The sequence below is a fragment of the Equus caballus genome, chromosome 10 (assembly GCF_041296265.1).
Source record: "Equus caballus isolate H_3958 breed thoroughbred chromosome 10, TB-T2T, whole genome shotgun sequence".
Classification (NCBI taxonomy): Eukaryota; Metazoa; Chordata; class Mammalia; order Perissodactyla; family Equidae; genus Equus; species Equus caballus.
Window position 1 is genome coordinate 40,506,718 of NC_091693.1, and position 25,323 is coordinate 40,532,040.

Here is a 25,323-nt window from a genome sequence, read left to right on the forward strand (position 1 = left end):
CACTGGACAGTCATTACACTAAAACCTACTAAAATACTCAGAAACAAGCAGTATTGCTTTAGGATACCTCTAACAAAGAGTAATACCAAAGGCAGATGGAGGTAGACATTTTCCTTGACTTCCCTTCCCCCTCCTACCCTCTAACCCCTACGCCCGTCTACATATAAGGGTGGTATATTAAGTATAACCAGGCTATGTGGGAACTAGAAACTGGAAAATCAAGAGCAGAGATCCTTCTTGCTGTCTCTCAGGGGCTGCCTGGCCTCCAATCTCTTTTTTTCTGCTGTGGCTAAGTACACTGATTTTGGTATCTAGTAGATCTGAATTTGAACCTCAGTTCCAGCCCTTACTGTATACATGACCATAGACAAATTGTTTAACCTCTTGAAGCTTCCATTCTTTTATTTGTAAAGTGGAATCATAATTAGTACCTACCTCATAAGCAGTGATATGTTACCCAATAGGCAGAATAGGGATGCACTCATTGTACCAGCAAAGCAGAGTTGTCAAGATGAAATGATAAAACATTGTTTTAAATGGATATGAAAAAGCATCAAAATAGTCATCGAGTAGTGATTTTACAATCTAATAGGTATTATTTGAACTTCTCTTTCGTGTGTGCTTGCATTAGGGAAGCGGTAACAAAGCACCATAATCTTCTCAGTACTTATTGCAGTCATCAGTCTCAGTGTAGCTCTGTTCACAGCGTGGATATGAGGATTAAAAGAGGCAGGATGTGCTTGAAGCAACGTTTGGCTCAAAGTAAGCTCTCAATAAATGCTAACTGTTATGATTTGCATACCAACTTCCTTTGCTCACTCATACCTTCTGCTTCCTCGTAACTTTAGCTTCATCTTAACTGTAACCTTTGCTCTACAAGACCTTTCAGCTCAAGTTCACCATAACTGAACACGACATTCTACACCTCTTAGTTCAAGTTCTTGAGAGCGAAATAAAAAAATGAGTGAATTGGACCTAAGCAATTGTAGACTGAAGTGGAGGTTGATGGAGCAGAGTTGAGTTATATCACCACCTAAGCCTCTTCCTTTTTTTTCTTTCAACGAGGGCTATAATTGTAGTCTGAGAAGACAGCTTTTGCTAGTTTTCTGCTGTGGTAAAAATCAAACCACAAAATCCTGTTGTTTACAAGAATGAAGGTTTATCTCTGGCCCACATCAATCACGTGTTGACTGCAGGTTGGCTGCAATTCTGTTCCACTTGTCTTCTTCCAAGGATACCAGCTGATGGAACAGCCCCTATCTGTGATGCACCTTTCTTGTGACAGAGGGAAAAGAACAATGGTGAAATGACTAATAGCAAGTAGTTTCTGCTTAGACAGTGTGTATACCACTGATACTCACACAAGCCAAAGAAAAGTACATGGCCAAGCCTGGCGCTGGGAAGTATAATCCCCCTACAGGGAAGGCAGCAAACAGCTGGTGAAAATAATGCAACCTAGCACAGGGGCTATGGGGGCGCAAGTGTTTTAAAACATACTTACTAAAATCATGTGAAGAACCATAATACTTAAGTACCTAACTTACAAAGTAACATACAATGTTGGGAACTACTGCTTAAAAATGTTACTTTAAGGTCTCTCAAGTCAATAGACAATCTGAAGACATTTCTAGTCAGCATGATGGGGTAGAAACTATCATGTTTTCCATACACGAACTAGTCAATACCAAAGTGTTCTGGGGACAACAAAGCTATAAAAATATGTATTATCCTAAATTTAGTTACACTATATATGCCTTTCCATGCTCAGTGCACAAATTCGTCCTTAAGAGAGCCATTTTTAATTTTTTTCATAAATGAAGGAATTTAGAAAACAATTGTTTCCAGCAGCATAAGCTTTATGCACTAAAACCTAATCAGTTTTTCCTGCTTCATTAACATGTGAATTCAGGGGATTATTATGATTAAATTAGTTTTAAATACCACAGAGAGCATCAATATTTAGGTGCCTTAAAAATTTAGTAATGATAATATGTCATACGATTCTAGAACAGTCCAGGGAGTCTATTGACAGTACTATATAATGAAACCATTCTTTTTCAAATTGACCATAACATAATAGGCCAAAAATGTATAATTTAGCAATTAGTAGCAAACGGCATAGTTGCATCATACTCTATAAATAAATGTACTGAATCTAAATTTAAACTTCGAAGAGTTGTGGCAAGCAATGACGAAAGGTAAGGAACAGTTCCATTGCTGTGTCTTCCCTGCAGAAGTCAAAGTTTCTCATTGCTCTCCCTCCCCTGTCTGTCAGCAGACTGTACGGTCTGTTCCTCCTTGTGTCAAGGGTCCATTATAGCTCTAGCTTCCAAAAGACCCACAGCAAATCCAGGGAAGCTGTCACCCAAAGCAGTGAGGGGAGTTTTACAAAGATGAATCAGCATTTTCATCCTACTTAAGAACAATACTTATTTTGATAATGAAAATTAAAAGAAACTATCTGAGAAACTATATTGCTTTATTTTCTACGTACCTCTCTCTATTCTTCTTAAGTTAAAGCCAATGAAGTAGATAAAAAAGACGAATTAAAGAACCGAATTTTTCATTGTTTCAATTTGTGCTGAAATTTTCCTATAAGGTTAAATTTTTTTAAAAAAGTATTCTAAATCTACCCAAAAGTCAAGGAAATTTTATTCAGCAGGTACTATAGTCACAGTACTTAAGGCCTAAGTTTACTTAACAAAAAACTTTTCTTTATCTTTATTACCCCAAACTTTGTTTTCCTAGCCCCTTCACATACACACACACACACACACACACACGCAGAAAACTTACCAATTTTAAAAGCAAGTAATTCTATGATATAAAGCAAGACTGTAGTAATTATAGTCAGTGATTTTTTTTTAAGGTCAGAATCACTAAGAACTTTGGCCTTAAAAATGTCATTAGTATAACAACCATAGAATCTTTAATGTTAATAAATATCATCTCTTGGTAAATCTTCCAAAAATAAAACGTTGCAAAATGTATTCTAAGTCACCTAAAGAGTCCACTACTAAATAGGTTGATCGCTACAAGCAAGTTAAACGCCAGGGAACATCTCCCAACAAGATGGCTTCGCTTTTGAATAGTTGATCTAAAGCCATCTCTCTTCTACCAGGAATAAAACAGTTGGGCCAGTCCTCTATTCCTAGTTCATAACTGTAAAGCCATGTCATTTGCACTAAGAGTAAGCTTAGTCTTCATTTCTCTGTAGTGTGATTAGTAAGGGGTAGAGTGGAGAAATGACAGTGGAGAAGTGGCACTGCTGGATCAAATGGTAGTTTTATTTTTAATTTTTTGAGAAGCTTCCATAAGGCCTGTACCAATTTACATTCCCACCAAGAGCACTCTAATTTTAACATACCGTTACGTTTTTAAGATAAATATGTACTGGGGATGTAATGTATAACACAATGGCTATAGTTAAAAAAAAATGCAGTTATGTTAAACACGATGTCTCTTTCCATTATCACTTAATAATCTGTGTGTATTTAGCTTTATTAATTTTTCTTTATATCATCTGATTTTTTTTGGCACCTAAGCTAACATCTGTTGCCAATCTTTTTTTTCTTCTTCTCCCCAAAGCCCCCCAGTACTTAGTTGTATATTCTAGTTGTAGGTCCCTCTGGTTGTGCTGTGTGGGACCCCACCTCAGCGTGGCCTGATGACCAGTGCTAGGTCTGAGCCCAGAATCCGAACCAGTGAAACCCTGGGCCACCAAAGTGGAGCGTGCGAACTTAACCACTCAGCCATGGGGCTGGCCCCTCATCTTATTTGTATATGCTACTTTCCCCCCAATTTGCCTCATATGTCTAATCCCCTTTCTATGATGGAAGAGGAAAACAAGGTAATTTTTTTTTTCTTAAAACTCTATCTTTTCTGTCAAATGTATCTCTGGTTTCTCTAGCACAGTGTGCTAAATTCTCTTTGAGTGCTTTGAATATCAAAGACACTTTCCTTTTCAGGAAATGACATCTTGAATAATCCATTTTCTTTCAAAGCTGCAACATATTATTTCCCTCCTAGGACTCACCGCCTGTCATCTTTAAAGTAACCAGACTATTCGAACGTTGTTTACTATGGTCAATCCAATGTCTCTGAACTAACCTCTGTTTTTCGTTTTATATACTAGGAAGTGACTGATTTCTATGCTTTCACTGAAAAAGGGATAGATTTGTATTTCAATATGCAGTAATGGATTTCTAAAGTCTATATACAGTGAAAATAAATAAAGCAAAACCTCATTTCAAATGGAGTTGGGAAGCCCTAAAGGGGGAGCTCTCACGCATGTATCACTTGTTGCAGCTGCAAACCAGCAGGAAGAAGGAAGATAATAAGGTCTATTTGTACAGAACTCGCTGTGTAAAATCCTCTTGGTCTCAACTTCTTATCCATGATGATAAGAATGTTACTTTTCTTGTGGTACATTTTTCACATGGGAATTTCATCTCCTGCTTTTAAGAAAAGGAAGGAAGACCCCTCCCTGCCCTGGCAATAACACACTAACTACCGCTTGCAGCCAGAAAGAAACCACCACAACCTCGAACCCCTGCTTTTCTTCAAGGAGCTTTTCTTCAGAACAACTCTCCACAATTTCCTCCTAAAACCTAATAGCAGCCGATCTTCCCTTTGTCTCTTCGGACATGCCCGTGGTTCACCACAGTTGGCTTGTCTCGAATTGCAATTCCTCTGCTATTCCTGAATAAACTCATTATTTTTTTGAGCTTGCCTCAGTTTGCCTTTTATTTATGTTGACAATACAAAGAAGTTATATTTTCTTTGAAGACTGAGACCAAGAGTAATTAGTGTTTCCTTAAGAAAAATAAACTTTTTATTGCTATCTTAGATTTGAGGTCACTGTATTTCAGGATCTTGCATGGCTTCCCTTAGCATATGAGCTCAAAATGTTAGTTTTCCTGTAAGAGTTATAAATATTTTTACTATAAATTTATTAATATTAAATATTTATGTGAACATTGATCATCTTCATTGATGACTCTCAGTAAGAGCCTTCCATATACAAAGTACCACAGAAGATGGAGCTGCAAAGAAGTTTCCAGACTTGTGTCTGCAGATAAATGACACCTCATGAGCAAAATGTTCATCTCCTGAACACGGTGACGTGAATGTTTGCCCTCCCATGTCTATTCTCCCAGAACAATAAGAATAATGCTATCCTACATCTACAGAGAAAATGCAGCACACATCTTTGAAGACGTTTTCTTTTTCAGAAGTGGTGATAGGTCTTTTCCGATTTGTCCATTCCTGAGCTGTCCAATACAATAGCCACGATACAGATGTGAGTACTGAACACCTGGAATCAGGCTAGTCTAAACCAAAATGTGCTGTCAGTGTAAAATACACACTGATTTCAAAGAATCAGCATGAAAAAAAGAACGCAAATAATATTGATTACATGTTGAAATTATAGTATTTTACATACACTAGGTTAAATAATTAATTATTAAAATTAATTTAACCTTTTTCTAAAACTTTTTTTAATGGAACTACTGGAAAATTTAAAATTATGTATGTAGTTCACATTATATATCTATTGAACAGTGCTGGTCTAGTCTCTCTGTCCTGGATCCTAAATGGTACACAACTATATGTACAGAACATATGACTTAAGTTACGGGTATCACATGTTACAATGACACAGGATAAAATTAACAGGCCAACAAAAGGATTAAATACGTGATGTCGAAATCTATAACTGGATGTTGACTTATTGTGGTGATCATTTCACAACATATACAAATATCAAATCATTATGTTGTACACCTGAAACTAATATAAGTCACGTGTCAATTATACTTCAATAAAAAAAAATCTATAGCTAAATAAATTAACCATCCACACCTCCCAGGAATCTGAGAGGTAACAATGGGTCTAACTGCAAGAGTGGCAGCAAGAAGTCAGCCCTGCCAACTCAGATCCTGTCGGTCTGGTCACTTGGGGGAATCCATGGTACCTGCAGCGCCTGAATGCATCCATGCTTATACATGTAAAGGATGATGGTGATGAGGACCGTCATTTACTGCACACTTAATTTATGTCAGACACTTTACAAAGACTCCTCTTGTAATCTTTATAACAATCCTAGAGGCGTATCAGTCAGGGTAGGCTAACTGTTGAAACAAACATCTTCCAAGTTTCAGTGGCTTACCAAAATAAATGTTACTTCGTGCTTACATCTGATGAGGGTGGCAAAGGAATGGCAGCAGGATCTGCTCCAGGCTTCTTCTATCTTATAGCTCTTATCTCTTATAGGTCTCTGGAGTCCTCTCCAGTCAGCCAGCAGATGGAGAATATGAGAGAAGAGTACACATGGGGGATTTTTATGGGCTAAGCCAGGAAACGATGCTTTTTATTTTTAGCACATTCCAGTGCCAGAACTCAGCTATGGACACAGGAATTTGCAAGGGAGGCTGAAAGTACATAGTTTGTGCCGCAGAATAAAAGGAGAACATGGATATTCTAAGTATTAACAGTCTCTGCAACAGGTACATAGTAGTATCTCTATTTTATAGATGAGGAAACTGAGTCTAAGAAACATTAAAATAAATTCCCCAAGGTCACAGATCTAGAAAATGACATTCAACTGCAGGTCTGTAGGACTCCAAAGCCCATGTTCTTTCCAGGTAACACTGCAGAACTCACAGAAATCATCACCATCTCACATACTTACCTCAGTGGGAGGATTAAGCACATGCTCAGGAGATTCACAGGGGAGTGAATTGTCTATCCTCTCCTGCCATTACCAAAGGGCAATGTTCAGAAAATTTGTTTAGACAATCAAAATTTCACTTTGCATCATTAAAGAATATGTCTATAAGACTTGAGATGAATCTTTAACACACAAAAACATAGAACCAATGAGGTGGGTTATTTCATTGCCAAAATGCCAAAGTCAAATACCTAAATCACAAGGATATTCCATAAATGATTATAGTCCAACAGGGTTAGTATGAGAAGACCAAAGAATATTTGTGTTTTGAAGATTAGAATAATCTTCTATTTATCCAGAATCCAAAAACACCCAGAACACCTTAATAATCAGATTTATTTTGCAGTTCTATTTGAATAACAATTCTTACTTGTATTGGTGAACCTAAGCCACTCCAAGATTCTGAAGTTTCTTCTAAATTATCACAGAGAGATTTTATTACATTTAGTTTAATGTTATCATTAAGAATTACAGTATAAAATAACTCATTTAAAGTTGATAATTCATGTAGGCTGTCATGTTAGATCAGCCGCACTGTTCAGATGTTCAGAGTCATTTCATTCCCTGGCATTTCTGAACAAAGAAATCAACTGTATTTAGGGAAAGGACATAACATGAGGGATTAAGATGAAAGTGGAGCATTTCCTTCATAGGCAGATGACTAGGGAGCTGGCTATCAAGTGAAGACAAAATTGTTAAGCGTATGTGAAAGTCATTCAGCTAATTTGGCAATAAATGAGACAGAAATCAAGGAACATCAAAAGACTAGTTAGGTAAAAATTGCTGGAACAACTAATAAAAAACCTTAAAGTTCACAGATTTAAAATGTGAATTTAATATGAAAGGCCACCTTAGGTCTAAATGGCTGATGCAAATGATCAAACTTCTTTTAGTGGCCGTTGAATTATGCAATTGGTTCAAGTGGAAAAGCCTGGAAGCAAACAGAGAGGAAAGCTGTCTAGAAGGATAACCATGGTAGTAAAAAGGGCAGTTCCAATGATGCTAGTCACTTGCTATTTTTTTTCCTCTAGTTTTGTATGCATTGCACCTCAGGAGCACTTCTATATCTCATTAGTCAGTATTCCTCATTCTACCGAACTTTATGAACACGTTTCTGAGAGAATACAGTTTGTTTTCTTTTTCAGTTCCATTGCCGTTCTCAGAGGTTATTTATCTAAACTTAAAGCTTCTTGGGACAATTGTTTTCTGTTCTCACAATATATGATATTTTCTAAGCTTAATATGTTTTCTACAAGTCTGGGAAAAACAAAGATTACATGTCTTAACTCCATCCTCAAGGGGACATGACTTGAGCTAAACCTTTTCCTCTTACAGTTGCTGCCCCTTAACTGGGTGAAGATAAGCAGTTTTCCTCCATGCTCTGTTAGGTACCATGTAAGAGTTTTCTTCCATCAGAGCCTCCCCACTACCTCTCTCAGAGATAATCCTCAAAGCTAAGGCTGTCTCAGCTACAAAAGTGATGCAGGACCATACAAGACCATTGGAAGTTGAGTGCTTCCTGAAGTTTTTCTACCATGCGTTAAGTGTTGCACTGCACACCTTCAAATATCCCCATAATCATCCTGTGAATCCAGCCATCTGATCTGTCAACTGGAGCCTCATCCTGCCTGTGAGAAAGGCTCCTGTGAGAAATTCCGCTGCCCTTAATCCTGTGCACTTGCACTCTTGTGGTCAACTGGGGCTCCTACTGCTGCTGAACTCTTTCTCTCACGTCTCATCTCTTGCAGATGATTGCTTCTTTTCGTCCTACGCTGAACTTCTTTCCTTGATTTCCCCCAAACCACACAGACAATGCAATGCCATAAGCTGCTACACTGTCAAAAGGCCAACAACTAAATATTGTAAATTAGATATCTATGATCTTTACAGCTCTCAGCCACTATACCTCCAGGGAACTTTTGCATCTTTCTCCACAGGATCAAGCCTCCCCTCTGTGTTATATGGCCTTTTCTCTAACTCCATCCTCCCTTGTCTTTCATCCTGGGTTTCTCCTCCCACATCTATGTTCACTTCTTTGTGAATAACTGTTTAGTTCTCTCCTTGTATTGAAGTCTCCTTCTAGACCTCATTCTTAAGGCCTCTCCCTCCACAATCATGGAAGTTTATCAAGGCATTATCCCAAATGAAAACAGTTCCCTAAGTGCACCTCTAGTACCAGTGATTAAAAATATTTTCTGACACATATATATATACATATTTCATTTAAAAAATAAAGTAACTAAGCCTCAAAGGAGATATATTTCACAGCTTACATATCTTGACAATGCATGTCATTTTACTCTAAATACCTTTGTCTTCTTAAAACACAGTGCTGGGTTTCTTTAAATTTTAATTAATAAACCATATTTTTTAGAGCAGTTTTAGGCACACAGCAAAATCAAGCAGAAAATACAGAGAGTTCCCATATACCCACCACCTTCATACACATACAACCTCCCCCACTACTGACACCCTGCACCACAGTGGTACATTTGTTACAATTGATGAACCTACATTGACACATCGCAATAAGTCAAAGTCCATAGTTTAAATTAGGGTTGACTCTTGGTTTTGTATATTCCATAGGTTTTGACAAATGTACATACATCCACCATTGTAGTATCATACAGAATAGCTTGCAGCCCTAAAAATCCTCTGTACTCTGCCTATTCATCCTTCCCTCCCTCCAACCCCCGGTAACCACCAATCCTTTTACTGTCTCCGTAGTTTTGCCTTTCCCAGAACGTATTCATATAGTTGGAATCATACAGATTTTCAGATTGGCTTCTTCACTTAGTGATATGCATTTAAAGTTTCTCAGAGTCTTTTCATGGCTTGATATCTCATTCAGCTCATTTCTTTCGAATGATGAACAATGTTCAATTTTCTGGATGAACCACAGTTTATCCATTCACTTTCTAAAAGACATCTTGGTTGCCTCTAAGTTTTGGAAATTATGAATAAAGCTTCTTTAAACATCCATGTGCAGGTTTTTCTGTGGACATGTGTTTAACTCCTTTGAGTAAATACTAAGGAGTGTGATTACTGGATCATATGATAAGAGTGTGTTTAGTTTTGGAAGAAACTGCCAAACTCTCTTCCAAAGTGGCTGTACTATTTTGCATTGCCATCAACAATGACTGAGGGTTCTTGTTTCACATTCCTGTCAGCACTGGGTGTTGTCAGAGTTTTGGATTTTTGGCCATTCTAATAGTTGTGTAGTGGTATCTCATTGTTCAATATGCAATTCCCTAAGGACATATAATGTTGAATATCTTTTCATATGCTTACTTGCCATCTGTATATCTTCTTTGGTGACGTGTCAGTTCAGACAATGTGGGTTTTGTAAATAAGAATTTTTAAATATCCATTATTTTGTATTGTCATTGACCCTATTTCTAAAATTAAAAAGAAGTTACTCCAGTTCTCTCACTTTACAAATAAGAAAATTGAGTCAGTAGAGGTGAAAACTGAATCCATGAAAGTAGCTACAAATTTAGAGAGAGAAGAAGCAGCCTGAGGACTAAGTCATTTAGAGGAAAGGCGAAGTCAGTGAAACCTACAGTAAAGAAGTAACCAGAGAAGGAAGTACAATAAGAACAGAGTGTTACAGGAGTCAAGTGAGGCTGCAAGTGGAGCAGATTCTTTGTTTGTTCATTTGCTTTGAGAAAGAGCTTTGCCAGCAGCAACAGGCCTGTATGTAGGGCAAACAGTCATTGATCACCGGGAGGGAGCGTGGCACAGCGCAAAGAGCGTTAGACTGCCTCTGCCTTGTAATCTGGGACACACAACTTTAAAATCTTTCTGTGCAGAAGCTTTTTAATTTGATATAGTCCCACTTGTTTATTTTTGCTTTTGTTTCCCTTGCCAGAGGAGACATGTGCAAAAAGATATTGCTAAGAAAGATGCCAAAGAGCATGCTGCCTATGTCTCCTTTTAGGAGTTTGCTGGTTTCAAGTGTTACATTCAAGTCTTTAATCCATTTGAAGTTAATTTTTGTGTATGGTGTAGGATAATGGTCTACTTTCATTCTTTTGCATGTGGCTGTCCAGTTTTCTCAACACCATTTATTGAAGAGACTTTTCTTTTCCATTGTATTTCTTGGCTCCTTTGTCAAAGATTAGCTGCCCATTTACGTGTGGGTTTATTTTTGGGCTTTCAATTGTCTTCCATTGATCTGTGTGTCTGTTCTTCTGCCAATACCATGCTGTTTTGACTACTTTGTTTTGATTGTTTTGTGGTGTACTATGAAATCAGAGAGTATGATACCTCCAACTTCGTTCTTTTGTCTCAGGATTGCTTTGGCTATTTAGGATCTTTTGTGGTTCAATATAAATTTTAGGATTCTTTGCTCTAGTTCCACGAAAAAATTTTGTCAGGATTTTGATAGGGATTGTATTGAATCTGTGGATTGATGTAAGTGTACGGACATTTTAGCTATGTTAATTCTTCAAATCCATGAGCACAAAATATCTTTCCATTTCTTTGTGTCTTCTTCAATTTCTTTCAACAATGTCTTCTAGTTATCAGTGTTCAGATCTTTCACCTCCTTGGTTCAGTTTATTCCTAGGTATTTCATTCTTTTGGTTGTGACTGTAAATGGGATTGTATTCCTGATTTCTCTTTCTGCTAGTTCATTGTTAGTGTATAGAAACACAACAGATTTTTGTGTGTTGATTTTGTACCCTGCTACTTCACTGTATTTGGTTATTATTTCTAATAGTTTTTTTGGTAGATTCTGTAGGGTTTTCTATCTATAGAACCATGTCATCTGCAAACAGTGACAGTTTTACTTCTTCCTTTCCAATTTGGATTCCTTTCATTTCTTTTTCTTGCCTGATTGCTCTGGCTAGGACTTCCAATACTATGTTGAATAAGAGTGGCGAGAGTGGGCATCCTTGTCTTGTTCTAGTTCTTAGAGGGATAGCTTTCAATTTTTCACCATTGAGTATGATGTTAGCTGTGGGCTTGTCATATATGGCTTTTATTATGTTGAGGTACTTCTATAGCCATTTTATTGAGAGTTTTTATCATAAATGGATGCTGGATCTTGTCAGATGCAGATTTCTCTGCTTCTATTGAAAATATCATATGACTTTTATCATTCCTTATGTTCATGTGGTGTATCACATTGATCTGCAGATGTTGAACCATCCTTGCATCCCTAGGATAAATCCCACTTGATTGTGGCATATGATTCTTTTAATGTATTGTTGTATTTGGTTTGCTAATATTTTGCTGAGGATTTTTGCATCTATGTTCATTGGGGATATTGGTCTGTAATTGTCTTTTATTGTGTTCTCCTTGTCTGGTTTTGGTATCAGGGTAATGTTGGCCTCATACAATGAGTTAGGTAGCCTCCTCTCCTCTTCAATTTTTTGGAAGAGTCTACACTAAACTAAAAAGCTTCTGCACAGCAAAGGAAACCATCAACAAAACAAAAAGACAGCCTACAGACTGGGAGAAGATATTTGCAAGTCATACATCTGATTAGGGGTTAATATCCAAAAATCTAAAGATCTCATACAATGCAACAACAAACAAACAAAACACCAGATTAAAAAATGGCCAGAGGATCTGAATAGACATTTTTCCAAAGAAGATATACCGATGGTCAACAGGCATGTGAAAAGATGTTTAACATCAGTAATTATTAGGGCAATGCAAATCAAAACCACGAGATATCATCTCATGCTAGTCAGAATGGCTATTATTGAAAAAAAAAAACAGGAAATAACAAGTGCTGGAGAGAATGTGGAGAAAAAGGAACCCTGTACATTGATGGTAAGAATGTAAATTGGTACAGTCACTATGGAAAACAATATGGAGATTCCTTGGAAAATTAAGAAAAGAACCTACATACGATCCAGCTATTCTACTTCTCTGTATTTATCTGAAGAATATGAAAACACTAATCTGCAAAGATATATGCACCCCTATGTTCATTGCAGCACTATTTACAATAGCCAAACCATGGAAACAACCTAAGTGCCCACTGATGGAATAATGGATAAAGAAGATGTGGTATATATATATATACAATGGAATACTACTCAGCCATAAAAAAGATGAAATCTTGCCACTTGCTGCAACATGGAGGGACCTGGAGGGTATTATGCTAAGTGAAATAAGTCAGACAGGGAAAGACAAATACAGTATGATCTCACTCATATGTGGAGCATAAAAACAAACAAACAAACAAAAAGGAACACATAGATACAGAGGACAGATTGGTGGTTACCAGGGGTGAAAGGGGTTGGGTGAGGGTGAATTGAGTAAAAGGGGGTCAATAGTATGGTGACAGATGGAAAGTAGACTGTTGGTGATGAGCACACTGTAATATATACAGATGTCAAATTATAATGTTGTACAGCTGAAACTTATACAATGTTATAAACTAATGTTACTTCAATAAAACCTTTCTGGTTTGTTCTAGTTTGTTTATCTACAAAATGAGACTGTTTCTTCTAGCTTCCAAATTCTATGTTTTCTTTTCTACAGTAGTTTCTCTTTTACTTTATCAAATTTTTGGATATCATCTTTCTTCTCTGATAATTTTGATTATTTCGCATCTATCTCATTGTGCCATTAGATCTCTAATGATTAGGCATTTAATCAAGATTTCATTTCCCTTCTGCATGCTTAGGGAGTTATTGTTACAATAATTCTTTAAAATATCTAATAAAGTATTTGTGAGCAGAAAAACAATTTATGTAAGTAGCCCTCTCTTATTTGTTACAATTTCACCAGGATGTTGCAGTACAGACTTGACCATTTCTTCTTCATAAACTCAGGAAATTAAAGATTTCCTCTCTAAAGTCATTTATGTATCTGCAACATCCTACTAGCTTGATACTACTAGAATTTGGAATTAAATAATTTTTGGAGATTAAAATATCTATTGGCAAAGCTCTCTCTAATCCCCTGCTTTCAAAGGGAGTTAATATCAAGAGGCAGCAGTCTTCACCCAAGTGGGAGTTTCACAGCTTAAATTTACAAATGAGCTGTCAAACACTTCTTACTCTCTTGGAATATAAACAGTATAAATCAGTTAAGATATAATTGCAACTAATAATTGTTACTATTACTATAGTAGCTTCATTTACAAAATATTACTTCTCCTCTAATTAAATGAGACATCCAATGCTTTGCATAAGCAATTAAAATGTTAAGAAGTTATATTATGCAGCCAAACACATGAAAACCAAGAATAATAAGCCAGATAATATCAAAGAAAACCAGTGATGTAAAAAGGATTAGGGAGAAAATGAGTAAAGCGAGAAAAGATTTAATCAAAAAGCTTACCTGAAAAATTGAATTGTCCAAGAGGTTAGTCAAGTACGTACACAGAGTCAGGTGGTTTCCCATCTAGTAGCAAAATATAGGACAGCTCAGTCTATCAACAAGATGACATAGTGAGGAGGCAGTATCGTATTTATTTTCCCTCTGGGGATAGAGATGTACTTGAGAATACTTTTTCTGGACTAATTTGTAACTTTCAAGGTGAAGATATAATCATTAGACTCTAGAATTCTGTGTAAGGCAGGCAGGGGAGACAAGTAAACAAACCTGACCGGCAGAAGTCCCCATGGACACAGCACACCCTATGCCCACTATCCCATTCTACTCATATCATTTAAGGTACCAGAAGATAAACATCTGCAACCTGTAAGAAAGCAAAAAACAAACCTGGAAATAATGAGAAAAGACAAGAAAGAGAGTTGCTTCCAGTGTCTGAAGTATTTGTGAGATAAGGTAGAATATTATCACTCCCCATTTCTGGAAAGCCTGGATCCAATTACTTTTTCTTTAGAAAAGAAAAAAGCAACCAAAAAACCTCTCTTCAGACAGTAATAACAAATAAACACTTATCTCTTTCTCCTTTTTCCACTCACTCATCCCTTAACCCTTTGTCATCCAGTTCCCAGTGAAACAATTCTTTGAAGATCATTAATATCTTCTAAATATTACATTCAATGGACATATCTCCATCTTCAAATTTTTTATTTGTCTTTATCATTTGGCATTATTAATCACCTTTCCCTTTTTGAAAATTTTACATCTTGTGGTTCCACAACGTTCTGTTATCTTAATCTTTGTCCTATGTCTTTGAGCCTTCTTTTCTGCCTCCCTTAATTTCTTCCTTTACTTCTATATTTTCCATAGGTAATTACAAGTTGTTACAACAAAGTCTAAAGTAATTCAGTATATCTAGCCTATTTTGAACAAGCCAAGGACCCTAACATCTTTAGCCAAATGCGATGAATGTCTCTCCTCCTCTTTTGTCTCCTCCATAATCGTCTAGCTTTTTTAGTTTCCGTTTTTTGTTTAACCACTCACACACAAACAAGAAATGATTTTGGATAAGTAATTAAATTAAGTTTCTGGACATATGTGATTGCTGTTGTTTCTTCTATGCTATGCCTTCCTTTTGGACTTACTAACATTAGAGAGGCATATTCCATGATAACGTTTTAGTAAGAGTCTGTAGGTAGTAAACTCCCTTTAGTCTCCGTATGTCTGAAAATATCTCTATCTTTCCCCCATTCTTGAGGGACGGTTTAACCAATACACACTTCTAAGCTAATTTATTTTTTTCCCTCGGCATTTAGAATACATTGCTCCATTTTCTTTTGACAGTTTTTTTTTTTTTTTTTGAGATGTTTGGAATTGCCTATCATAAGCTGGGTCCTGTCAGACACTCCAAATCATACAAACAGGCAGCCCAGCAGAAATCAATCAAGAGATGAAAACTGTACATCCGGGACACCAACCATAAGCAGCACCAGAGGGCGTAAGCAAGCTGCGTGAGGAGGTAGCCCAGACCTGCACGCCACCCACGACAGTTGCACCAGAATACCATTCTCAGCTCACACCAATGGTTATATGGGGGTTCTTGTATGAACAGCTAAAGGAGGAGGAAAAGATCTGAGCATTTATGGATAAGTCGACTCAACAGGCAGGTTCCAGAAGAAAATGGAAAACAAGCAGCTGCATGACAGCATCACTCAGGGTGTCCTGGAATGACAGTGGAGAGCAAAACTTTATCAAAGGGTGAAGCTTTAAACTGAGCACCCAAAGACCCACTTTGTGTGGAGCTCTATAAATTCCTTAAGGCTGAAAGCTAGACAAGGCAGCTTTGAATTCTCCTTCTCCATTATCCACCATTGTCAGTCAATACTCTTAGTTTTAAGATAACATAAAATTCAGTCAAGTTACTTGTGCAAAAAGAAGAGGAGAGGGGGATTTTATAAGGATACAGGAATATTCTATAGAACTCCAGGGCAGGAATAAATCTAGGCCTAAGGAAAATTCTAGAAACAGAGATTGGACTTGCATCTGGACTCTCCCTCCATCTCATCTCTGACCCTCTCTGAATGTATGATTTCCTCTCTCTGTCTCTGTCTCTCTCTTTCTCATTTTCTCTATACACTGACATTTCTGCTTCTCTACTAGAAATGGTATGTGGAAAATGGTCAGTCTTTATGTCTCAAGGTTTTATATGCATATGTGAATGTATGTCACAGTCCACCATTTGAGAGACTGAATATTTTTTGTTTTTAAATTTTTTATTTTTTTTAATTGCAGTAACATTGAATTATAACAATATATAGCTTTCAGATGTACATCGCAGAGACTGAATTTGTAAAATTTGGTGTAAATACAGACTCCATGGTAAACAAACAAACAAACAAACACACACCTCTAACTGGCCCACTGGAATCAGGTGCCTATTCTGGGTCCAATCAAACTGTGTGACCTTCAGAGTCACCTTGCGGCAGCCCCGGACTAGCACAGTTTGCCTGTGCTCCTTATCCATTTTTCTTCTGTTTATTTTCTTGTCAAGAGCTCTCTAAACATTAAGGCTCCTAACCATTTACACAAAATGTTACAAATATTTTTCCCAATTTACTTGCCCCCCAAACTTCGTTTTTATACTGAAATTCTTTCAGTGTAGTCAAATTTTTCAAACCTTTCCCTATGACTGCTCCATTTGAAATTGTGCTTAGAAGGCCTCCCCATTCCCAGAATTATATATTCACGTATATTTTCTTCCAATTCTTTACTTTTGGTCCTGACTGACTTCTGTCTTCCGTGTATGATGTAAGAGACAGATTCCTTTTTCATAGAGCTAACAAGTTTTCGCTGTACCACTTACTCATCTCCACCCTTTTTAAAATCACATCCTACATAGGCACTTAACATTGCCGTTGCTTTTTATTCACTCATTCATTCAATAATTCATTTTGGTGATTATATTGCTCCACACTCATCATTAGGGAAAAAGAATTTTCCACCAAATCCAAGAAACATCATTTCGGGTGTCTGAAACCATAAACAATTATAGGGGGAAAGTTTTTAGCTTTTAAATTAAGGTACTATCACACAACTGTTTTTAGCTGACAATAAACATCAAAATACCTACAAAATTGCTTTAACTGAGCGATGAGCCAAATGAAGGAGGGGAGGGAGTACCGTATGATTTAGTTTAATTATCTACTAATCAAAAAGAAAAGAAAAATAATAGACAAGAAACTACACGAGAACTATCAGTTGACTTCCCCAGGCTCCTTTCAGAGAACAGTTGTCCTCTTCTTTTTTTTCAAATAGTTATTCAAAATTTCTGTTTTTCCCTCAGGGGACAGGAGCGCTGTTTTCACACAGATCGTCACTCAGCGGAGGGTCTTCCACGAAGGGGCGGCGCTCGAGGGGCGCGTCGCCCCCCAGGAGGGCGGACGGCTCCACGCAGCGCCCACGCGGAACGGGCCGTGCTGACTCGGAGTCTCCTGTCCCCGCGCACGTCCGGGCCCGCGCCGGGGACGTTCGAGGACCCTCGGAGCCCTGACGGTGCCCGCGCTTCAGCTCTTAGCACTCTCAGCGATCTCCTGCTTGCTCTCCGCCTTCCGAGTGGCCAGCTCGGCAGCCACACTGCGAAAGGGAGACGGACTGTCACCCGGGCTTCAGAGCCGACGAAGCCGCGACTCGAGGAGTCACAAAGTGCCCCGGATCAGCTCTCCCCGCAGACACCTCTCGCACACGGTGGCGCCTCAGGAAGCCGCGCCCAGGCGGCAAGGTGCAGTCAGAGAGGACACGGCGGCGGCCACACACACGGCGACCCCGCGCCGGGCGCTCCCGGCCTCTCGGCGGGCGTGACAGGCGGGCTCGCTGCGAGCGAGGCTGCAGAGCCAGCACCCTAGGAGTTCCAAAGGCCGCAAAGTAAACGTGTTAAGAACTAGAACGACGCCGCCAGTCAACACCTCGCAGATGAGGCGCGGCAAAACCCTCCGCCAGGCGTAGCTCCGGACCGCCAAGCCCCTCCCGGCGTCCTTTGCGCCGCGCACGGGAACGCTCTGGCGCGCAGTGGCCGCTTCGGCCGCCGTCGGGCCTGAGTTGCTATGGAAACGCGGCTGCCTTCACCATGTCGTTGCAGCAGGCCCCTCCGTCGCGGGTGTTCGTGGAGCTGGTACCCTGGGCTGAGCGGGGCCGGGAGGACAATCTGGTCTCCGGCGGAGAGACGCAGCCTGGCCTCCGCCGCGCCCTGCCCTCCGCACAGGCCCAGACTGCGGCCCGCGAGGTGCACGTCAGCGGCGCCGCGGAGGTGTCGGCGGGCCCCGACCGGGCGCAGGTGGCGGTGCGAGTGAGCAGCGCCAAGGAGGCGGCGGCCGAGGCCAAGAAGAGCGTTGGCCGCCGCCTGGACTACATCACTCAGAGCCTCCAGCAGCAGGGTGTGCAGGTGAGAGCTCCGCGGGGGGAGCAGGAGCCGGGTCGCAGGGTCTGGAGCAGAAGGGACGGTTGTCACGTCGGTCCCACACGGCTCCAGGACCTGGCAGAGTGAATCGCTGGCTCATCCTTCTTCTAGATGAAAGTGATTATCGGCTGCAGTGACTTTCAAATAAAACAATGCGCATGGAGTGAGTTTTTATTTGGCGATATTTGCCAGTGATTTTGTTTTTGACCTTGAAATGATGAACTGTTAAACTTGAAGCAGATGTAAATGCTTGCCTAAGCAGTGCGCTAGACGGAAATCACTTTTTCTTATTATTTTATTGAGGTCATATTGACTTATAACATTGTGTAAGTTTTGTGTGTACATTATTGTATTTCCGTTTCTGTATAGACTGTATCGTATTCACCACTCATAGTCTTAATTTTTGTACGTCACCATACATGTGTGCCCCTTTATCCCTTTCGCTCTCTCCTCCTTTGTTTTTCTTCCACGTATGAGTGAAATCACATGGTATTTGTCTTTTTGTCTGGCTTATTCCGCTTAGCGTAATACCCTCAGTGTCCATCCATATTATGTCCATCCATATTATAAATGGCACGATGTTCTCTTTTTTATGGCTGACTAGTATTCTCTTGTATATATAAACCACATCTTCTTTATCCATTCATCCCTTGATGGGCCCTTGGGTTGCTTCCACTTCTTGGCTATTGTGAATAGTGCTGCAGTGAACATAGGGGTGCGTAAGTCTGAATTGTTGATTTCATGTTCTTTAGATAAATACCCAGTAGTGGGATAGCTGGATTTTATGGTATTTCTGTTTTTAATTTTTTGAGAAGTCTCCATACTGTTTTCATAGTGACTGCACCAGTTTGCACTCCCACCAGCAGTGTGTGAGGGTTCCCTTTTCTCCACATCCTCTCCAACACTTGTTACTTTTTGTCTTGTTAATTATAGCTACTCAGACTGGTGTGGGGTGAGTTTATAGTTTTGATTGCGTTTCCCTGATAGTTAATGATGTTGAGCATCTTTTCCTGTGCCTGTCGGCCATCTGTATGTCTTCTTTGGAAAAATGTCTGTTCATATCTTCTGTCTGTTTTTGATCGGGTGTTTTGTTTTTTTGTTGTTGAGTTGTGTGAGTTCTTTATATATTTTGAAGATTAACCCCTTGTCGGATATATGATTTGCAAATATTTTCTCCCAGTTGGTGGGTTGTCTTTTCATTTTGTTCCTGGTTTCCTTTGCCTTGCAGAAGCTCTTTAGTCTGATGTAGTCCGATTTATTTTCTCCTTTGTTTCCCTTGCCTTAGTGGACATGATATTCAAAAAGATGCTGCTAAGAACAATGTCAGAGTGTACTGCCTATATTTTCTTCTAGGAGTTTTGTGGTTTTAGGTCCTAGATTCAAGTCTTTAATCCATTTTAAGCTAATTTTTGACACTAATCACTTTTTGTTTTTATTTTGCACCATGGAATTGGCAAGAAATAAGCATCTGCTTCCTCCCAACCACATAAAACTTTGCATGGAGTGGTTCTTCAGTATTTTTCACAGATGGTAACATGGGGGGAAAATTGCATCCATTTTCGTTTTATAAAAAGTCTCAAAAAATTTCTCCAAATTTTTTAGTTTTAACTTAAAAAAGAAATTAAGCCAGTGTGTTGCAGATGCCACATATATGAAATAACTCTAGTTACTAGAGGTGTCCATGAAAAAATCACTGAATAAATGTTACCTTCAGCCTGCTTCTAAGAAAATAAGAAAAAATGGCCCAGCTTATTTAATCTGCACATCATCCCTGTTAGGCAGGTTTTAATGTCCCCATTTTTTAGATTTAAAAGGTTAAATAATGTTCTGAATTTCAGCCAGGGTGGTATTTGAAGTCCTGTATTCCTGATACCAGAATCTCGGTTGCTTCCCTTGGGTGCTTCAAGCATGTTGCCAGGCACCAGAAATAGAGAATGAGAAAAACTTAGGCACTGTGCTGAAGGAGTCTTGTGATAGGAATAGACTAATATATAGTAAATGTGGTGATGAAAGTATGTGCATGATAGAGTAAGAACGGAAGGGATGTTCGTTTTACTTGAGGAATTTCAGAAAGATTTCATAATGGAAGGGACACTTGTATCAAATCTTAAACAATGGCTAAAGGAAAAGCATTCCAGTTCCACACCAGAATGCAGCAAGCGTATGTGTTCAGAGTGCTATATGCAGTTCAGTATGGCTTGGACACGGGCGTCCCTGGAGAAAATGGAGGGGAATCATGAGATTAGACCGCAGAAGAAAGCTGTAGGCAGGATGTGGAGGAAGGCCTTGTGTGCCAGACTGAGGAGTTTGGATATTATTGATAGTAAAAAAAACTGCTGACTACTGCTAAACCTTTGACAGATGTTATTTGTTTGATACTCCCACCATATGAGACTGGTATTTCAGTTGCTGTTGTACAGATGAGAACTCTCGGGACCAGAGTGATTATTGGCAGGTAGCTTGCCCAAGGTCACACAGCTAGGATGTGGCAGAGTTTAGACTCCAGTCAAGAAGTTTGACCTCAAAGCCCATGCTCTGAACCACTATCCTCTGTTGCAGCTTAATTGGCTTGGCAGTGGGTGATGGAGTTTTTAGGTAGGGGATGTAGCAGATGCTATTGGTACACCACACTTGTATCCCTTAGCACTTCACATTTGTGTGCATACAGGCCCAACTTCCATCTGCTAACAGTTGTGGATTCCTTGCCAGCTTTCCCTGGCTGCAGGAATCTACGCTGCCTACAAGTGGGACAGCCAGTAGTGCCAGAGAATTAACGGCCCCTCCCCCAGCCCCCACAGCCTTCGCCTAAGAGCTGAGGGGAGTGAGGGAAAGAGACCCCAGATTCCTCCCTGCTTGGGCGGGGTGACTCTGAGGCATGTCTTCCACTTCAGTTCGCGGAGTTTCTCTGCAGGAATAAGTTCCAGTTGCACACAGTGGTGATTGCTTGACAGCACATTCTTAATAGCTTTCTTTCCTTCTCTCTTTCACTTCCACTCCCCTACAGTGTTGCTTGGGATCATCTTAAAAATTGACTGCTTGTACTCAAATCCTTGCCTCAGAGTCTGTTCCTGGGTGCACCCACATTAACAGAGGGAGGAGTAGGAACAGATGGAACATATCATTTGAGTTGGCTTCAGTTTTTCATTATTAAAAATGGTGACAAGGGGCCGGCCCGGTGGCGTGTTGGGGAAGTTCGTGCACTCTGCTGGTGGTTAAGTTCGATGGTTCGGCTCCTGGGTGTGGACCTACACACCGCTTATCAAGCCATGCTGTGGTGGGCGTCCCACATATAAAGTAGAGGAAGATGGCACATGTTAGGTCAGGGCCAGTCTTCCTCAGTAAAAAGAGGAGGATGAGCAGCAGATGTTAGCTCAGGGCTAATCTTCCTCAAAAAAAATGGTGACAAAAGGAATATCTTTGTTGCTAAGTATTTATACATGTTCTTAATTATGTTTCTTGACATTAATTCCTGGCTTATGCATATTTTTAAAGCTTATGAAAAATGACACTTCAGGAAGATAAGTTTATATCTTCACCAGAAGTATATCCTTGGTATGGAGAGCATTATTTTCTTCTTTAACTTTGCCAATTCTGTTGTCAAAACAATGTTACTCTTGCACTTGGCCTGGTGGTATAGTGGTTAAGTTCGTGCACTCGTTAAGTTCGTGCACTCCGCTCCAGTGGTCTGGGGTTCGCCTGTTTGGGTCCTGGATGTGGACCTACTCTGCTCATCAAGCCATGCTGTGACAGTGTCCCATATACAAAATAGAGGAAGATGGGTACAGATGTCAACTCAGGGACAATCTTCCTCAAGCCAAAAGAGGAAGATTGGCAATGAAAACTTTAAAAATTAATATTACCGATAACTCTGTCTCTCTCACATATTGCAAAATTTTTCCCAGTTTCATATTTTCCATATAACTGTGTTTACAGTATTGAGCATTCAAAGTTTTCAAGATTTATTTAGTCAAATTCGTTCATCTCTTCTCTGTTTTTTGCCTTTAGTGTAATGTTTTTTGGGTCCTCCCCAAGCCTAAGGCTGTATAACCATTAATGTTTTCTGGAATCTTTGGGACCCTGGGACCATTTGTAGTACATTAAATAGTGACTGTGTTTGGAATTTATTTTGGTATAAGGAAAAGAATTTTGCTTTTTCCTAAATGGGTAAGTCTCTGTACTGCAATCATTTATTAAAGTCTATCTTTCCCTTACTGCATGTGCAAGAACCTAACTCAGACTGCCTTTAGAAGTAAAACTTCTTGCTTTACATAACGTTAAAGTCACGTTTTAATATGGGCTCCGGGTATGCAGTGGTCAAGGTTCTCTCTCTCTCTTTTTTTTTTTTTTTGGTGAGGAATATTTGCCCTGAGCTAACATCTGTTGCCAACCCTTCTCCTTTTTTGCATGAGGAAGATTAGCTCTGAGCTAACGTCTCTGCCAGTCTTCCTCTATCATTCGTATGTGGGGTGCCTCCACAGCATGGCTGACGAGTGGAGTAGGTGTGCACCTGGGAGCCGAACCTGTGAACCTGGGCCGCCAGAGCTTAGTGCCCAGAACTTAAACCACTTGGCAAAGGGGCTGGCCCCTCAAGGTTCTATTTTGATGCAGTTCTCTTGGCTTTACCTGCAGCTTCCTGCATGATACCAAAATGGCTGCAACATTCCCGAGCCTTACACCACATACTGTACCATAAAGAGGAAGACAGGAGTTCTTATTTCCTGCAACCACATAGTAATAACAGTTCCTACAGTTCACTCTCAGTGGACAACCTAAACTTTTCTCTGTGGCCAGAGAAGTGCCGTATACTAATTAGCTTAGATTTGGATTTCTGCCCATTTTCTAACCTCATCCTGTGGCATGTTAGAGTTAATAATCCTGAATGGTTTAGACCTGTCAGGGCTTACCTGGAAGCACATAGTTGCTGCTTGGAGAGAGTAGGGGCAGAGTGTACAACATGAGGGTTCCGTATTGCTTGGTGTGCCTGTTGCTTTGAAATGTTACTGGTATTACGTTTGCAGTCTTCCGACATCCTTGGATCCGTTTCAGACTACTAGTTCTTTTGATCCTTGTTTTGTTCCTATATTACTACCACATTGTTTAAGTTATTACGTCTTTGTAAAACATTTGCAGGGCAACTTCTCCCCTCATTACTCTTCTGCTTAAAGGTTTTGTGTCAGCAAGGGACATGCTAAATGACACGGTGGGGATACGGTCAGAAAATCCAGACCGCGGAAAATCCTACAGTCCAAATAAAAGTTCTGTTCATATTTTGCATTGTTTATATGTTAATTTCAGGAGAATTGCTGATTTTACAGTGTTGTGTCCCAGTCCATTTATTCAAATATTTTTTCTGTAAAGTTTTATGGTTTCTTCATGTTTACCCTTTTAAAATTTATTCCTACAATAACATAGTTTTTTATGGCTATTGAGAATGTTAGCTTGCTTCCTTCATAGATTTAAGTAGTTATTCTTGTATTGACCATTTTGATTTTTAAAACGCTGCCCTTTGTATTTAGATATAAAATAGCTTATATAAAATAGCTTCCCAGTAGCTTAATTGGGAAAACTTAATGGACTCGGCTACTATATTTTAATATTTTTTAGTTTGTACATGGTGTGGCAGGATGTCCTAATCTTGGCACTGTATTAACATCTTGGACTAGATAATTCTTTGTTGTGAGGGGCTTCCTGTGCATTATAGAGTATGTAGCTGCATTCCTGGCCCCTACCCAGAAGCTAACCAGCTTGTCCTGGTTCACCTGGGACTGTCCTACTTTTACAACTGGAAGTCCCATGTCTCAGGAACCTCCTTAGTTCCTGGTAAACAGGGACATTTGTTCACCCTGGCTACTCACTACATCACAGCAGTGGACTCCCCTTTCCCCATTGTGACAATCAAATATGTCTCCAAACATTAGCAAATGTCCCCTGGAGAACAAAATCACACTCTGGTTGAGAACCATTGCCCTGCAGATAAACAAAAAATCTCAGACTTTGTGTAGGACCCCACCAGCCAACACTACCAGGAATTTATCTGTAGTGAAACAAATGTAGGTTTACTTAGCATGATGCAGCAAAGAAGAATAAATCCCGAAGGACCTTAGGAGTGTTTCAGCAAGGGGGAGTAGGGAGGGACCTCTTAGAGATTTTGGACTTGTGCTAAGTGGTTCTAAGGAAGTGAAGTAGGGACAATTTGATGATTGGCTATTTTATTCATTTTTTTCACAGGAAAGCCAGAGGATTAAAGTTGACCAGAGTTGCCTGCCATAAAGGGCAGCAATCAAACAGAAAGAATGTTAATCATTTTTATGGTTGCAGTTCAGTTAGTTTCTGTTAGAAACTTTGCTTAGGTTATATCTGTGTTCTGTCAGAAGCATTGTTTATATTCTGCTTAGACCCTCTCAGTCTGATTGCCAATAGGCAATTTTTATTTGTCCATTCCCTATAATATTATTTGGAATTTCAAAATTTATCAAATATACAACTACATTGATAAGCAAGGTAACTGTCTTATATAAATTTCTTTCAAGCTACACACATTTCCCTTTAAAAATCACTGGGCTAAACCAATAAGTACTTTCCTGCTTCTAAGATTTTTTTCTTTCTCAGGGAGAAAAACACTAGGGGGATATAAAGGCAATTCAGTAGAGAAAGGAGAGTCTTTCAACAAGTGATGCTATAATAATTGAATGTCCATATGCAAAAAGTGGACTTTGACACATACCTCGCACCTTATATACAAAAATGTGTTCAAAATGGATCTTAGTCCTAAATGTAAAACATAAAGAAGAAAGTAAAGGAGAAAAATCTTTGTCACCTTGGGTTCGAAGATGAGTTTTTA

The 25,323-nt window shown here is 39.3% G+C and overlaps 1 protein-coding gene across 4 annotated transcripts in view; it reads left to right on the top strand.

Annotated features, from left to right (window-relative positions):
* The first annotated feature begins 16,289 nt into the window (after positions 1-16,289).
* The window catches only part of IRAK1BP1 (interleukin 1 receptor associated kinase 1 binding protein 1), a 35,938-nt gene continuing 26,904 nt past the window's right edge, over positions 16,290-25,323 (top strand). For all 4 annotated transcript variants that reach the window (XR_011422056.1, XR_002810826.2, XR_011422055.1 and 1 more), the window contains exon 1: positions 16,290-18,467. Coding sequence is in view for 1 of the 4 variants with exons in the window: in XM_023650679.2 (XP_023506447.2) it covers positions 18,153-18,467 (315 nt within the window). In the remaining 3 variants the exon portion in view is untranslated. The remainder of the gene's footprint in view (positions 18,468-25,323) is intronic.